Source organism: Struthio camelus, chromosome 3 (genome assembly GCF_040807025.1).
Source record: "Struthio camelus isolate bStrCam1 chromosome 3, bStrCam1.hap1, whole genome shotgun sequence".
Classification (NCBI taxonomy): Eukaryota; Metazoa; Chordata; class Aves; order Struthioniformes; family Struthionidae; genus Struthio; species Struthio camelus.
Window position 1 is genome coordinate 18668545 of NC_090944.1, and position 16108 is coordinate 18684652.

The 16108-nt window shown below is 35.5% G+C and overlaps 1 protein-coding gene across 3 annotated transcripts in view; it reads left to right on the forward strand.

Annotated features, from left to right (window-relative positions):
• WDR35 (WD repeat domain 35) overlaps nucleotides 1-16108 on the forward strand; it is a 41293-nt gene that overhangs the window by 8278 nt on the left and 16907 nt on the right. For 2 of the 3 annotated variants that reach the window (XM_068937111.1, XM_068937113.1), the window contains exons 9-15: nucleotides 615-740; nucleotides 3482-3667; nucleotides 4259-4291; nucleotides 6365-6425; nucleotides 12410-12554; nucleotides 13733-13802; nucleotides 14541-14594. In XM_068937111.1, the coding sequence (XP_068793212.1) occupies nucleotides 615-740; nucleotides 3482-3667; nucleotides 4259-4291; nucleotides 6365-6425; nucleotides 12410-12554; nucleotides 13733-13802; nucleotides 14541-14594 (675 nt within the window). The remainder of the gene's footprint in view (nucleotides 1-614; nucleotides 741-3481; nucleotides 3668-4258; nucleotides 4292-6364; nucleotides 6426-12409; nucleotides 12555-13732; nucleotides 13803-14540; nucleotides 14595-16108) is intronic. The other variant, XM_068937112.1, reaches the window with a different exon arrangement.

The following is a 16108-nucleotide window of genomic DNA, read 5'->3' on the forward strand; positions in this document are numbered from 1 at the left end:
GGAAATGAGAAGTAGAGAAGAAGAAAATTGCAGTTGCCTTGCTGCCAATTGTGTAACTATGCAACTGATTGAACATATGCCCTTGACATAGGCTAAACAAATAACATTTATAACTAACCTATCAACTGTATTTAAATATGTTGTACATCAACTGACTAATGTAATTGATAGTCTTACCCTGCCAGCATAAACACAGCTTTTGAGGAATGCCAGATGTCAGTACTGTTATTAATTGGAAGTTGTATTTATTTTAGTTGTGATTGAAGTAATGGGATTCAGATTACCAGGTGAAGGAAAAATGTTTACTCTTTCATTCCGCTTCTATTGCTTATTTTTGTAAATTTGAACTGTGATTCAGTCATGGTTTGTAAATAATTTGTTTCTGATGAAAAAAGAATGAAGGCAAAAGAACCCTACATGCATATTAACCACCTCTTTTTCCTGCTTGTTTGTTCCTGTGTGTGTTGAAATTTGGGGGTCCTTATGCCATACCTGAAATATAAACGTATAAGTCTTCTTTACATCAGCTGTAAAAGCTTTGTCATTTATGTATTTTCATGGTGATTTTCCTAGGATACATTGAAAATCTTTTTCTTTCCTTGTTTTTAAACAAGCATTTGCGCACACTGAAAGTTCCTGGCAAACAAATGTCAGCCTTGTCTTGGGAGGGAAGTGGACTGAAAATTGCACTAGCTGTTGATTCTTACATATATTTTGCAAACATTCGGCCAGACTACAAGGTAGGTAATAGTGTGGCATTAAATTGGAAACTTATGTTAATACAACTATTTACTCTCTTTCTGAATTGGTTGATCAAGTAGTTTTCTTACCAAAACCCCTTTTGTTACAATCATAAATGCACAGCTAATAGAACAAGTAGAAATCTGTTTCATGTTATGTGTCATTAGCATCTAATTTGATTAGTAAATTTGTTTGAAAGCAAAATAAGATACTGCTTTAGCGCTGCGTAGTGGAATAGTGATAAGTGGATTCCTAAGTTGATCAGATGTGATACAGAAGTTAATTTGTATTTACCTGTCATTAATGTGACAGTTTTATTTCTACTGGATTTCTTTTTTCTAATTGGGCAAGAAATGGTATTCTTATCCTGCAAAACCTGTTAGTAAAGGACTCAAATTAAATGCATTATGGACCCTTGTTTGGTGTGAGATGAGTCCCTCTACGTGTATTTACACTGCCGCTTGAAAAGAGGTGAGTTGATAAGCTGAAGCATTGGAACCTTATCATGCATGCTGATCAGTTGATGGCTAGTGGCCAGGCTCTATCTTGAATTGCTTTGACTAAGTCTCCAAAGACAAAGCCTGGCTAGGGATTTAGGGCTGCTTGATTATAAGGAGAGTAATTTGGGGACAGTATGACATTTTACTCCCTCCACTAAACACAGTCTTCTAACACTGATGCTTTGAGGATGCCAAGGTTTGAAAAACAAAATTATGTGGATTCTGGCAGGGTATTCTTTCCTGTTCAAGCTATTCTATATTGAGTAAATATTTACTGAAGCAAATAGTTTTAGTTTAGAATAAGTTTTTAGAAATGTCTCCTATGTATCAGATGAGCGCCATACTCATTACAGTGTCAGTCTTTGGTTTTCCATATTTAATTATTTATACAAAATAGAATACCTTCAAAGAAAAGATCTGAAAAAGGATGAGCTTGCAAATAGCCAGTAGCCTGGTATTTAGTTTCTTGCTGGGGTTAAGATTTTGCTCGGATTAAGACCGCACTATCAGTTAATTTGAGGAGAATATTATTCCCTTTCCCTGTCTCTGACCAGTAACTCCAGAAATAATGACTGATAAATTAAGGCAGATATTTTCTTCCTGATTTTGGGTTCCTGATTTGGATTTCTAATTGTTTTTTGTGGTGAAAATTTCGTTAGAGGATTTCTGACCGAGTCAAGTTGTTGTTGCATTTTATTAAGCCTAATATATAAATCAGTGCCTAACTGATAGTTTCGATTTGATCAACACTATTGACTTGGAGTTTTAGTAGAATGTGAATGTCTTGCTTGGTGACTGAGGACTTGTCTAATGACTTTGATCTTATTTTTAAAATAAGAAATGATATGCTTTATTAATAGTTAACAGAGTTGGGCATGATTCTAAACTTGGCAATGACTGAGACAGTCATGTAGATGAGGCTCCAGGGTTTTCATTGCTGTTTAGTTAAACTCTGACTGGGCTAAGCGATGCAAAGGGAATTGTTCGAGCCTTACTCTTGCTGTCGTTTTTGGATGTAATTACTTTTGATCGTGAATTATTGTTTGAACCAGGACAGTTGTGTAGAAATGTTTGTTAACAGAGAAGTGAATGCAACCTGATATTTATATTTCAGTTCCCAATGTACTTTTTACAAGTCTTTGCTCAGGTGATTCTACGAAATGTTTATATCTGTCTACCACATGGTTATGAAATTTTTTAAGAGTTAGGAATATTTCAGTTTCCTCAAAGTTACATAAGCCATGATTATTTATTTTTTTCCCCCCTTCCAGCCCAGGATATATTCTTTAATTATCGTTGTGTAACCACTGTGATTAAAGGGATAGGATGTATTGTAAGGAACATAATGCAGCTATATTGAAGTGTATTGGTTTACTTAGTTCTGAAATATCATTGTTCAAAGAGTTATGAACACAAATCTACTGGGATGAAACTCCAAATAGTTTGTTGTAAATCTGCTGGTAGAGGCTTTGGAAATTTGAGCTGGAAATTAGTCTTGCAGGAAATGCTACCTAATATTTACTCAAGGAAATGTGTAACACCTGGAGCACATGCCTATTGCTTTTTCTTAAACTCATCAGTGTCTATGAGACCATGTGTTTCCAGATCTGGTGTGGTTTCCAGGTGTATATTGTAGCTCGTTACATGAATAATTCCTTTCTTTGGTGGAAAGGAATATGTCCCCTCCCACCATGTTACTAATACGGAAGAGTAATGTGGGTTATTTTAGTGGTCTAGTATAATTGCTTAGTTTGGTCTGCTTCAGACTTCTGGAAGTGCACTGTTTGAGATGTTTCTTTGTTATAATTTCTATATTTTAATTTTAAAATACTTCTTTATTTATGAAAGGGTTAAGTTTTCAAATCAATTCTCATAGGGCGAGAATTTTCATTGGAAAAGTCATCATTAGAGTGGGTATTTCTGTGTACCTTCTGAACGAAGAAGGAACAAGGGGAAGTGAAATCTTGTCTTATTTTGAGAGTCTCCTATCCCAAGATGGATTGGGATAGGTCATTTTGTGTGATGGGAAAATTGTCTTTCCGGTTTAATATTCTGCTAACAACTTATTACTGGGCTGTGTTCACGTACTGTTAATAAAGCACTTCATCGCTTGACAGGCAGAGAATGTTGGTGATTTGCTGGTTGTGTATATGAAATAACTTCTTTCATAGCAGTGAACAATTTATTATTGAATTTGCACAATTTCTTATAGAGATTATCAAAATTGTCTTTCTTGGCAGTGGGGTTATTGCTCCAATACAGTGGTTTATGCATATACCAGACCTGATCGTCCGGAGTACTGTGTAGTTTTTTGGGACACAAAAAACAACGAGAAGTATGTGAAATATGTCAAGAGCCTGATGTCTATAACAACTTATGGAGACTTCTGTGTTTTAGCAACTAAAGCAGATGAAAACCAACCTCAGGTAAAATCTGTTTCTTTTAAATTTAACTTTAAACAATCTATTCCAAATGTCAGTGCATTACAACCGGAATAAGATCAAAAGTAACATTCTGAATCTGCTTCAGAATGTGCCATTCGTTTGTCATTCATTTTGACAGAATATTCACTTAAATGGACACAATGTTTAAAAACAAAACAACAAGCAATAAAGTAATAACAATGTGCAGAACCTATTAACTCTATTCTTAAACTCTTTGCAGCCCTAACACTGCATCAAACAGCAACCATTAGGATCACTTGTTTCCTTAGAAATATTTATGGCAGTTCTCAAAGAAAAACTTTAAGCAGGAGAATGTCAGGATTTTAAGGATTATTTGATCAGTTAAAAGTTTAAAAAAAAATTACAAAAATGTGATTTTCTTTTTTCCCCTGTGATATAAAAATCACTTATTACTGTAAACTGGTCTATTTCTTGATTTTTATTTCCAATGCAGTATAGAAATGATATTATAAATGTATCCTTCGGTTAATATATATTATTTTACTGTCACACAGTTTTTCTTCGTGGATTCATTTCTGAATTTTCTATATCTCTTGTATATTGCTTACAAAGGAGGAGCATGAGACGGAGTCAATTGGTTCAATGGTAAAAAGAAAAAATTGTTTTAGTGCTGCTTCGCTTGATAGTGCAATAAACGTTGTGCTGTATCATATGGTTTGAGAATGTGGTATACATGGCCAAAACCATTCAATGAAATTGAGTGCAATAAAATTAGATTTTCTGGACTGTGTTTTTAAATGTGAAGGAAATAGTGGAGGGACTCTTTATCTTTCTTAAACATAAATAAGATATTTAATTTTAGCATGTGAAAGTTACAGATACTTACTGTCTTCTTTCAGTTCTTTCTGAAAAGCTCCCCATGTAATTATTAATACTCTAGGAGGTCAGCTTTTAGGAACTGAGGCAAACAAGCTCATCCTTTGTGTAGTATTTCATTAGAATTGCTTTCTGAAAAAGTGACCTGTTTTACAATAGATTTAAGTCATTGGTACTGTGATGTCAAGAGGACAAAATGTATAGCAATAGCTGATGAGGCAAAAAAGACTAATTTCAGCAGGAACTGTTTAAAGATATTGCAAGAGAAAGTGGATGCTGATGAGTGAGTTACAAAGAGCTTGCTGTTGATACCCACAGTGAAGCTTGACCTGTCTGCCATGCAAACTCCATGGTCTTGACACCAGCCTGTGTAGCTCATGCAGCCTCTGTCTTCGATATTATCACTCCATCACCCTTTTGAAGTCTCTGATCTACTGACTTAGAGTCTTAGAAATAAATAAAAAGGGCATAAAAGAGAAATCGAGTAAAGAATGAATGGTGGAATAATTTACCAGAAAGGAACTAATACAAACCAACCAAACCATAAATAGTTAGGAAAAAAAAAAAGGCAGACAGATGGGGTTTCCTATAGAAGTGAAGTCCTAACACAGTTTCTGAAAAGGGAAATTTGGAAATACTGCTGTACTGCTGGAATGTTTAAATGATGAACAAAGAAATAACCTCTGTTACAAAAGGTTTTTTCTAATCCATGTTTCTTGATGAGAGAACCAGAAAAATAATGGAAAAAAAAATCCCTTTCTAATGTTCAGATCCCTTTCTTTGAAAGGATGACGTTTGTATAGTAGATGAAAACTTAAAACCTCCAAACCACCATTCTCAAAACAGCAAAACTACCAATCTCTCAGTTTAAACGGGTATGCTATATAGTTGCTGTAGTCTGCTACCACAATTATATGATTTGGTCAGGAGGTGAGAGAGCTGTGCAGAACTAATTATTTTTTCAATTCCTGCAGAGTCAGTATGCCAGCTCTTAGGTGATTCCAGGAATAGCAGACTTGTTTTTTGAATCCAAGGACTCTGCAGTTTAAGTAGCCACTTAATTTCCACATTTCTCAGTCAAGTCATTCTTATTCTGGATCTGGAAAAAATAAATACATCAGCCACAAAATAAAGCATGGATGTCGTGTCTGGGCCAATTTTTCCTTTATTATTTGCATCTTCCTGAGTCTAACAGATGGATGTGGATTGTCTGTTGCTGGCCAAGTGGGATGACAAAACTGGTCAGTTTTGCAGCACCTGTGATACTGCAGGACAGAGGGACAGCCTTATTTGCAAATTTCCCCACATTGTAGCCCTTTGGAGATTGAAGGAGAGTCTGAGTTCTCCTAAGGACAGAGCAAGACTCCCAGCTTCTAGGAGTCAGCGAGGTAGCCTGTTGCAATTTATTGGATTATCTTTTACATTAACAGCTACCCGAGAGCTGAGTCACCAGAAAACTGCTAGTAAAAAAGGTCACATGATACTTGCTCCACAGAGTAGGGGGTGAGACAGGGGCTTTCTCACCCGCATATTGTCCTTGGACCCCACTGGTGGTACAGGCTATGTAGTATATTTTGTTTGGTGGATTTGCTCCCCCAGTTCAAACAGCTGGTAATTTTGGCTTCATGTATTTACAATGCTAATTGTCAAATGTCGCATTATTCTCATGCTTACGCTGCTTTATATTTACAGGGGCTTTGGTCCCTCTGTTTTCTGTTTAACTGAACAGTATGAGATTATGTGAAACGTGGGGTGTGAGATATAGCTTCCCGGAAATCTTGTTCACTTTATTAACTTAGAGAAATGTATAGAGTAATGATACGTGCTTTTGTTTCCATGCAGTATGTGCTGGTTCTTTGCAATTCCATTGGTACTCCCTTGGACCCAAAATATATTGATATTGGTAAGCAGCTTATAACAGACTATTGTTATTTTTCCCAATCTTTATAATGAATTTCTTATGCAAGTCTATTGTTCAATGGAAGAATCGCTGTGCTGTTATAACACTCCTTCCATCCAAATTTGTGACCTTCCAGTCTGTGGATGGTTTTAACTATCACTTTATGTTGGCTTCTCACTTTTACTTGGTTTCTTCTTAAATGAAATAGATGTAATCAGTGTTTCCTGTGATGTGAACTGTAATTTGTGTTGGAAGTGGCCTCCTAAGCCACTATTTTTTATTAACAAAATAGTTTTATTAACAAAATAGTTATAAAAACAATCATGCTCCCTGTAGAAACTAGCCAAGTTTAAACCGATTCCTCCAGTTCCTCCATGGATTCCTCCATGGATTTTTAAAAAATTGTAACTTTCTTTTTTTTTTTTTTTTTAATGGATGTTTTTAGCGATTCAGACTTTTCCATCACAACAATAGGTATTCAACTCCTCAATGGAAGAGTGTACTGTTTCTCAGAGCAATTAGAATAGTTGGAGCTGGACCTTCATTTAAAAACAAGATGTTGCAGCTTTCCAAATAACTTTTCCTTCAAGATTAGTTTTTGTTCTATTTCAGTGTTCATAATATCATATTGTCCTCGTGATTGTTTTACCTAAATGTTTTCAGATTAAATTTTAAAAATCTGATTGAAAAAAAAAAATCAATGGGTTATAATAAAATACAAAATATGTCCAAATTCTAAGTAGATCTGAATTTCAGGGTAAAAATAGATTGCATATTTTAAACTTTGAAGAATTCCTTCCCTCTTATTTTATGAATGGAAGTATGTCTACTTAATATGTATATATACTTTTAGAATCTACGTACTCTGATTCTGCAGAAATTTTTAAACAAACGAAACCAAAACCACCATGACAAAAAGAAATGTGGCTGTTATGGCTAGTTGCCTCATGAACTCTTGGAACATAATTTGTCTTCTAGGCCATTGTTTCATCCTCTCTGCCAAAAGAAACTCTTCTGCCCTAATTAATCTCATTAGGGAAGTTAGTTCCAAGCCCCAATGTTAATAGTATTAACCAACAAATAGCCAGCCATGCTACCTGATGAAATAAATGAGGAAGTGCATAGCAAAGTTATGGGAAAGTAGAAATGATGAGAAAAGTGTGGTGAAGAAATATAAGTCAAGGAAGTAACAGTGATTCAGATAAGAAGATAAGTTTAAAAAAAAAAAAAAGCCATCAAACAAACCAAGGATTAGAAGTAGTTGTGACCATAAAGGTAATTGTTTTCCTTAAGCAGTGGTACTAAAAAGTTTTATGTCTGAGTATATATTAACTGAGTTCATAAGTGTCATTTTCTACGATTGTTCAGTTTTTCCGTCATGGTAGGAGGAAACTGGCTGATAGTCAAATATATATTCCTAAATTTATTTCCTACATTGTAGAACACGATTAAAAGGAAGTGTATTCCTCTCTAATGAATGAATTTGACTTGCTTCTACTAAGAAATGTGAGTGAAATGTTGGGGTAGTGTTCAGTCTCAGTTCTTATTTCTGTCAATTTGATGCCCTATTGCTACCTTTTACAGTAGTGGTACATCCAAATCTTCAGTAATAAAATACCTAGGAAATTTGATACCAACATTTAAAGTGTAAAAAATTACATAAGGAAGCATTGAAGTACCTTGGTGGAATTTTTCTGAACAGATTGCCTGTATTATACATGCCTACTTTGAATCTAGGCTCCTGGACTTGTCATATGACAATTGAGGCTGGGGAGGAGGAAATGGGCACCTCTAGGAAATGCTTCATCTTGTTCCTACAGTAGACATCTAAAATAAGTTCAGTGAATCATTCCTAAAAGGGGCCTACTTGCTCTCCGTTGAGCACAAAGCAGCCAGGGCAACCAGCTCAAATGTACTTATCTCTGTCATAGATGTTTAAAATTAGGTGAGGTGGATCCCACTCAAATAGTTAAAATTAGCTTTTCATGTACGTGCTAGGCATTACAGCCTTCTTCCTCACAGAAGGGCAAATACTTGTGTTTAGACTATTTTTATTCTTGAATCCTGAAAGATTTCTGTAGTCTTACTGGTTTAAACTTAACAAGTAAGTCTTTCACTGGTGTATAGTAAGCATGCTAAAAAAATCACCATTTTTGTATCATACGCATACTGTAAGATTCCTTTACAGTTAGCCTGTCAAACTTACAGGAGGCACTGAAGGTAAAAGTGAAAAGCAAATATCTGTAAATGAAATACTTTTGGAATTCATTATGCTAATTTTATCATAATTGCGTTTTTTTTTTTCTTCCTTTGGTATCCTTTGAAGCTACGTCTTTATACAAAAACTTGAAACATTTGCCTGTATAACATAGGATCAGTTTGTGCTAGGTGTAGGTACATGTGTAGAGTGAAGCTCTTAATAGATGGCATACGATGCTGTTTATCCCAGTTGGAACTTTTTGGCAGTGGGAGGTCCATTGATTTTTTCACAAATGCCTATGAAATATGTGTTCTCATATAGCAGGAAGTTTCTTAATAGACTGTTCTGTATTCATGTGCTCCTGTCTACTCTCAAGTTAGCACGCTTGCCTACCTTCAGACTAAGTGATATTCTTAATTGACTGTGTTAATTATTGCAGATTGATTGCATGTTGTCTTTGGCTTTTGCCAGGCTGACTCTTGTTGGAATAGCAAACACCTGGAGCTCTACTGAGCATAAAGATTTTACCTCACCTAGAACCTTTTGTGCCCTGCAGGGCTCTTGAACTTCGACCTGGTAGGAAATTGCTAGTGGAGGAAAAAAAAAGATGCTAATTTGGGCATGCTAAATGGATTGATAGAGCTTTACAATTATGCATTTGAAAATTTTTGTGTTAAAGCGTAACTTGTATGAACTGCTAATTTCTAACATTTTTAAAATTATTTCGACAAAGTGATATGAATTTCCAAATGACAAAGGAATTGTGCATGTTCACAATTTTCAGTTCATCCCCAGGAGGTTTAAATCCTATGTTGTTTGGCTCCAAACCAATAGTTTTAAGAAGGGCTTACGGGGGGGGGGGGGGGGGGAAATTACTTGTTACCTTTATTCTCTTGAATTTTAATTATGTCATCAACTTTCTAATGTTTGCCTTTGCTAGCAATAGCAAAAAATAATTAATCAGTCGTTATCTGGTGGAGGCCGTCACTTTGCCTTTCTTCAGACATTGGTGATGGTTACACTGTAAAGCTCTTCCTCGTATTCCTCTTTATTTTGTCCAAAGTCATTTGTCTTCCTCTGCTTTCTGTGACTTGTTTTGAGGGCCCTTCAGAATAGCTAGTCTTTGCTAGCAATCTTCTCTCCGGTGTCTAGCCTTATTACATCTCGTCCTACCAAGGCGGGGGAGTTAACCAACACTTTCTTTTGTGCTTGCTTCAGAGGCTTGCAGGATTTCAGTCAAAATCCTTTTGTGAATTTAGCTAAACATAAACTTCAAAAGGTTATATATCTTGTTATATAATATCTTTTCAATGGAAAGACAACAGATGGCATCTACTAAGAAAGTATTACTCAGGCTGGATTAAGTCACCATCTTAACTATGCACATATAAGCACACATAAGTGTTGATTATCATCTTTAACATGTTCATTAGTGCCCAATGAAATGAATAGAACTGCCTGATCAACATATAGATTCTAGTACAGATGGATTAAATATAGGCAGAGTGCTGAAGGAGTCACTGTCTAGCTGTCTCGCCTCTCTCCTAACCCTCTTAACAAGGCTGGCTGAACTACATATAAAACAACACTTGAATCACGGCTACTAACAGTCCATCATTTTAAGGTTCAGGGTAGTTTTCTTTGCTGCTGTGTGGTATTTTCTTGTATCCATGAGCTAACACCTCTAGGGACATTTGAATGAAGGTCTTAAATTAGGCTCTAAAAGTAGGTTGATGAAATTGATCTGACTAGGTTTGTTCTAGTTTCTCATGATTTCTTTGCAACTGTGACAGAGGCTTATGTGGAAACAGTGGGTGGGTGGTTTTTTTTTTTTTTTTTTTTTTTTTTTTTAGACTTGTACCTATCCGGTTCCTTTATTTTCATCAGATTTAGGGGGAATTACTTGTCTCTCTTGTGTTTTTATGTATCTTATTTCATATATTAACACGTGTTTCAGCTTTTTCATGCAACTAAGTAATGTAGTCATGGATTAAGGTTCTTTTTTTTTTTTTTTTTTAAGATAAGACAAGAAAGCATATGTTCTAGATGTTTTGAAGTGAGATAGAGTGTTGATGAAATAGGAAGGTAACAGAAGGTTGTTTCAGATGCCTGAATATCTACGTTTTCTTTCCTTCAGGAGTGAGGTTTTGTGAAGGAACAATGAATGGCAATGAGGGGTGAAGAGAAAAAAGGGCCACATAAAACTTCAGAAGCAGTTTTGCATGTTGCCTTTGTTTTAATGGTGGGATAGTGTGTTTAATCCTTTTTCAGTATTTGATCACTGAAATATAAGGCACCTGTGTAACAATATACATTAAAAACATTTAAGATCTTAAAATTAAGTATCAAAACATTTCCTTTTTCCTTTGAATAAAAAATATTCTGATTGTTAAGGCATGTACAGCTGCAAGGTAATAATAGAACAAATGCATATAAGTAGGTACATGACTAATTACTGAAATAATTGCGTTACGTCTATGAAATACCTTGCATATAATGTAAACAACTGTGTTATGTACATTACTGCTCGTATGTTAATCATCATTAAGCCTTCTCATCCAGTATTTACATGTATACTCAAAAACTATTCTACAGCAATCATTTGGCTTATATAATCCTCTTAGTTTCAAAGAAATGAAATCTGTTCAACCAGTCGTTCCCCATCTGCCTGTCGTAGTGGTGGTGTTCTTTATAGCAGGCTTATAGCTCCCTCCAGAGTTCTGTATTGTGCTAAAACACACACACAAAATTTGAGAAGATTCATGATTAGAGAATCAAATTTTGTGAATGTAGAGTGTTGTCTATATGATTCGGTATTTTCCCAGCACACTGGGCTATTACACAATTCTTTTCAATTTGCCTGTTTCATTCGGTGGCCTACTGATTTCCCTACCGAATTAGAAGACATTGGATGATTTACTTACTAGGCTTCTGAGTTTTTTTTCGAAATGTTTTGTTGTGTGTATTCATTGGTTTTCAGAAAGTTGAGACAAAATATCATTTAAAAAAACATGTCATGATACAGTGAAGAATAATGCAACTCTTTGAGTATTCTTCTACAAAGCATTGACCGGAGGAATGAGACATTGGATTTATCCACACATTCTAAATGGTTTTAGGAATAAACTTAAAGAAAATATCCTGCCTTCCTCTGCACTGATCTTTGCATGGTATAAAATAAGATTGAGAGATCACTTTGCTAAATACTTAATTTGCTGCAGTGTAGATGAAGAATCCATACTTGGCCCAGCTATTAATGAAGATAAAAACAGCATTTCTAAACTTTGTTTAACTCAGAACTGTTACTGTTCTTAAGTAGTGCTAATCAAAGAATAACATCTTCCAGATTTTTAATCTTTTTGAATTCTTTCTTTTATTTATATATATGTAAGTAATTACAATATTTCATCCTAAATATGGAACAAGACTTTATTTTATAGATCTTATTAGAGCTTTATTTGAGATATTCCTAAATTGATCATTAACCTGAAAATGTGTCTATATGTTTTTGATATCCTCTGCATTAACGTATGGAAACTTGCTGAAGTAGCAGGCAGGTAAGCGTTAATTTTAAAGAGAAAACTTTAAAAGAATTTCTCCTGTGTTCATCTAAACAAGGCCACAGTGAAATTACTTAGCAGGTAACAAAAACTGTTGTTGTTTTTTTGTTTTTGTTTCTTTTGAGCTATGGAGGCATGATTTCATCCACCTGGGAAAAAGTTATAGGTTTAGCATGTAGTGCAATACTTGCTGCTCTAATTTTGCAACCATTTGGGTTTCATAACAGGACCGTTGTTTGTCACAATGACCAAAACACATGTGATAGCAGCTTCAAAAGAGGCATTTTACATCTGGCAGTATCGTGTTGCAAAGAAGCTCACAGCAATGGAAATTAATCAGCTATCACGGACCAGAAAAGAAGGCAGGGAAAGGTTTGTCTTCAGACTTTATCATTTTTCCGCTATTGGCGTAATGGTCAATATGGTTGTTGATAGGGCTGAGTTCTCCTTTGCCTAAAATATGAACTCCTCTTTGCTTGAATTTGTTGACTTGCAGCCCTGTTAAATGCCAGAGAATAGCTTTTCATGACAAAGGTATGGTCGCTATCCCAATCTCTTAAAACATACTTCTTCAGATGACTTCCTGTTTAGTGTCTCCATTTGCTAGCTTCATGCTTCCCTTACTGTATGTCTGCTGAGCTGTATGTCTGATGCCTTTTTCTTTTTTTCTTTTTTCTCCTTGTTTTTCTCCTCTGTACCTTGAGGTTTTAGACCACAATATTCACTCTGGTGACTTTAATTGCTGCTTACGTGTCAAGGATTTTTAGGGCATATTCTATCAAACCAGTTCTCCTTCAAATACACTTGTGTCTGCTGGCATCTTTGATGCCTAATCCTGTACGGCCTGTTGTCCTCTCAAACTAAACAAATCAAAGTCAACATCATCTTCCCTCCAGAATACTTCCTTCCAACATGCTTGTTAGTGGCATTACCTTTCCTGTCATCTTCACGGACTTGAACATTTGTTATAATTTTCTTTTCCCCTTTTTTTATATCTGTTTTCTTCTGTAGAGATGCTATGGCCTATCTCTTAAAATCTATCAGCTCCTGTCACCATATTTTGATATTAATGAGTAATTATTTGTACATGGTGTAATTACTTACTTTGTTCTAGTACCTGAAAGTCTTAGCCTTGGACCAGATTGTAACTATGGTAGAAATACAGAAATAGTAAATGGTTGTAATTCAGCGCAAGCTATGATTTGAGCAGTCTAAATCTTTCCCATTGCCACTTTTTAAAGCAGAATAAGAGTTATGACAGTTTTGAATACAGGAATGTTTGAAAGGAGGCCATTGGGATGACTGAAGGTTTTCATTCTTGCAGAATGAAAGACTGTAGGTCATATGGGATTGGACTGGCAAGGGCTGTAGAAGTGAAAGTGGGTACCATGTCTTTCGTAACCCTGCTTTAGATTGGTATAAAGGGGATACTTTTGGGACTTAAAAACAGGCTTGGCTTTAGTTCTTTCTTCAGGTTGAAGTACTTTCTTCTCCCAGGGTTTAAGATACCTGTATTCTCTCCAAAAGGTTTGTGCTTTTCTTTTCTACAGGCTTTATCATATTGATGATACCCCTTTGGGATCTGCAGAGGAACGCCTTGATTACATCAAAGCTATTGAAGTGAGCAATGATTTAAACTAGTTTTTTATGGTTCTGCCGGTAGCTTGAAAGAGTAGTTAGTGTTACTTTATTCAGCTGAATGGATTTTATTCTGAGTGATCGTTTTATCTAAACTGCTTTTTTATTTCCATCTCTTATATAAAAGTGTTATTTTTAGTTCCTTCTCATTAATGCTGTGGTTGTTATGTCATTATATTGTGCTGGAAATATTCACCAAACTGTATGGAATGTAGAAAAAGTGTATGCTCTGCGCTGCAAAGTTCATGGACCTCTGCTGTCTGTTAGTGACAAGCAGCTCCCTTCCTTCAGCAAGGTATAAGCTTGCTGAAACTCAACCCTTGTTATCTTTTCTAGTGCTTTTGGCCTTTTTCACTTTTTTTAATTGTGTGCTTTGGTACTTAGCAATATGCCTGAAGTTAATTATAGGCCTCTCAAATCAGGGATATTTGCTTTTTTTGTTTTCTGTTAAATACCTGTTATGTTTTGATTTTGTTATTTTTCTGGAGAAGGAGCAGAGGAAGAAAGGAAGCTGTTAATTATGATGGGAAATATGACAACATCAAGGGTACTAATATCATAAGCCATCCAGTTACTGCATTTTAGTAAGGTTAGATAGCACCTTTTCCTGTGAATATTTGGCATCATTCATGTATATTTAAAGAAAACACTATTTTTCTCTAGCAGTACATCCCTACTCTTGTATTAAAACTGGTGCTGATATTGCTTGTATGCTTTCAGGGAACAAGAGATCCAATTTGTGCAATAACAGCATCTGATAAGATATTACTTGTGGTAAGTTAAAGGATAAAAATAACTTATAACTACCTCTGGCACTTGTAGGCGGGAGATTCTTCTGCAGTGTATGTATTAACAGTCATAATTTCAAAAGCTTTTCTGAATTTAGAGTGGGATTTGGCTTGTTTAATTTAGATATTTAACTTGTACCTGGATTTTGGGTGAAGCACTCCACCTCACCAAAGTACCTAAATTCCTTCTGTAGTCTTTGCAGATGCAGTCCAGGTCAGGATTTAATTCTATATTCTGAGTTCTGGGAAGTCTCTTCTAGACTTTATGCAAATGCCCAAAGATTTGCAAAGTTTGTTTACATATGTATATGTAACTATATGTGTAAGTATTGTGTATGATGATAGGTCATATTACCTTTCTATATTATACCTTTGTATCATGCCATAGAGCTGATGCTTTTCTTTTCAATCTGAAAAAAAGTATTCTCATTATATGAACAAATATACAGGTGGGCTTTAAAGCAAACTAACCTAGCAAACAAGGATAGAAAAATAATTATTTCTTCATCTTACGCACCTCCCCAATAACTCTTGACGTTTCCCCTGTTCCTATTCCAATGTTTGTTTTTTTTGTTATATCCTCTTATTGTTTCTTATAAAAGCAGTGAGTCACTGGAAAGAATATAAATGAAGAAACTATGAGAGTTAGTAAGCAACTTTGGGGATTTGTTCATGCCTGAAGAACAGAGCAAGAAAAAGAAATGAGGAACGTAGCAAGCAGTGACAGGGTAGTGGAGCAGTGACTTTAGTAAAACGCAGGGAATGAGAGGAAATGCCTTTGAGACGAGAGCTTGAGAAATGTACTGAAGATGAATGGGTATTACAGTCACCAAATTTTCTAATGTTTCTGTCCAAATATGCCTTTCATTTTGTAGGCTGGACCTATGTCAAATAGTCAAGGATGAAACATGAGGATTGTAGAAAGAGGTAGCTCCAGAGGCGGGGGGAAAAAGGCAAAGAATATACTTTGGATTATTTTAAAGTTTTATGTTGGCACTTAGTCAATATTTGAGTTAAAGGTTAAACAGCAGGTGAAATATGTTGTTCCTTATTCTACCAATGATGAACAATATGAGAAGATAGGGATAGTGACCATTTAAGTCCAGGGATGTCAAACTCAGTTTAGACTGTGGGCCTAAAACAGTGTCTTAACACAGCGTTTGGGCGTATCATTCAACAAAAGTCACTAAGATAGAGATTTTTGTAAAGATAAACCATATTGGTTCTTGAGATTTGTTTACTGTTACTCAAGCCTTTGAATAACTAGCATTTATTTTACAAACTAGCACAGGTCTTGAAGTAATTGTGAGACTTATTAGCATGTAGACAGCACTATACGGACGGTTATGCTGTTTTTAGACAGCTGGTACTGTCATGGCACGGTTTGAGTGGATTTACCAGCGTGGGACAGGGATCTTTGCGGGGTTCTCCTTTTTGGGGGTTTTAGGCCGTGTCTGAAGACTCCTGGGATGTCTGTGGGCTGCTGAAATTATTCTGTGG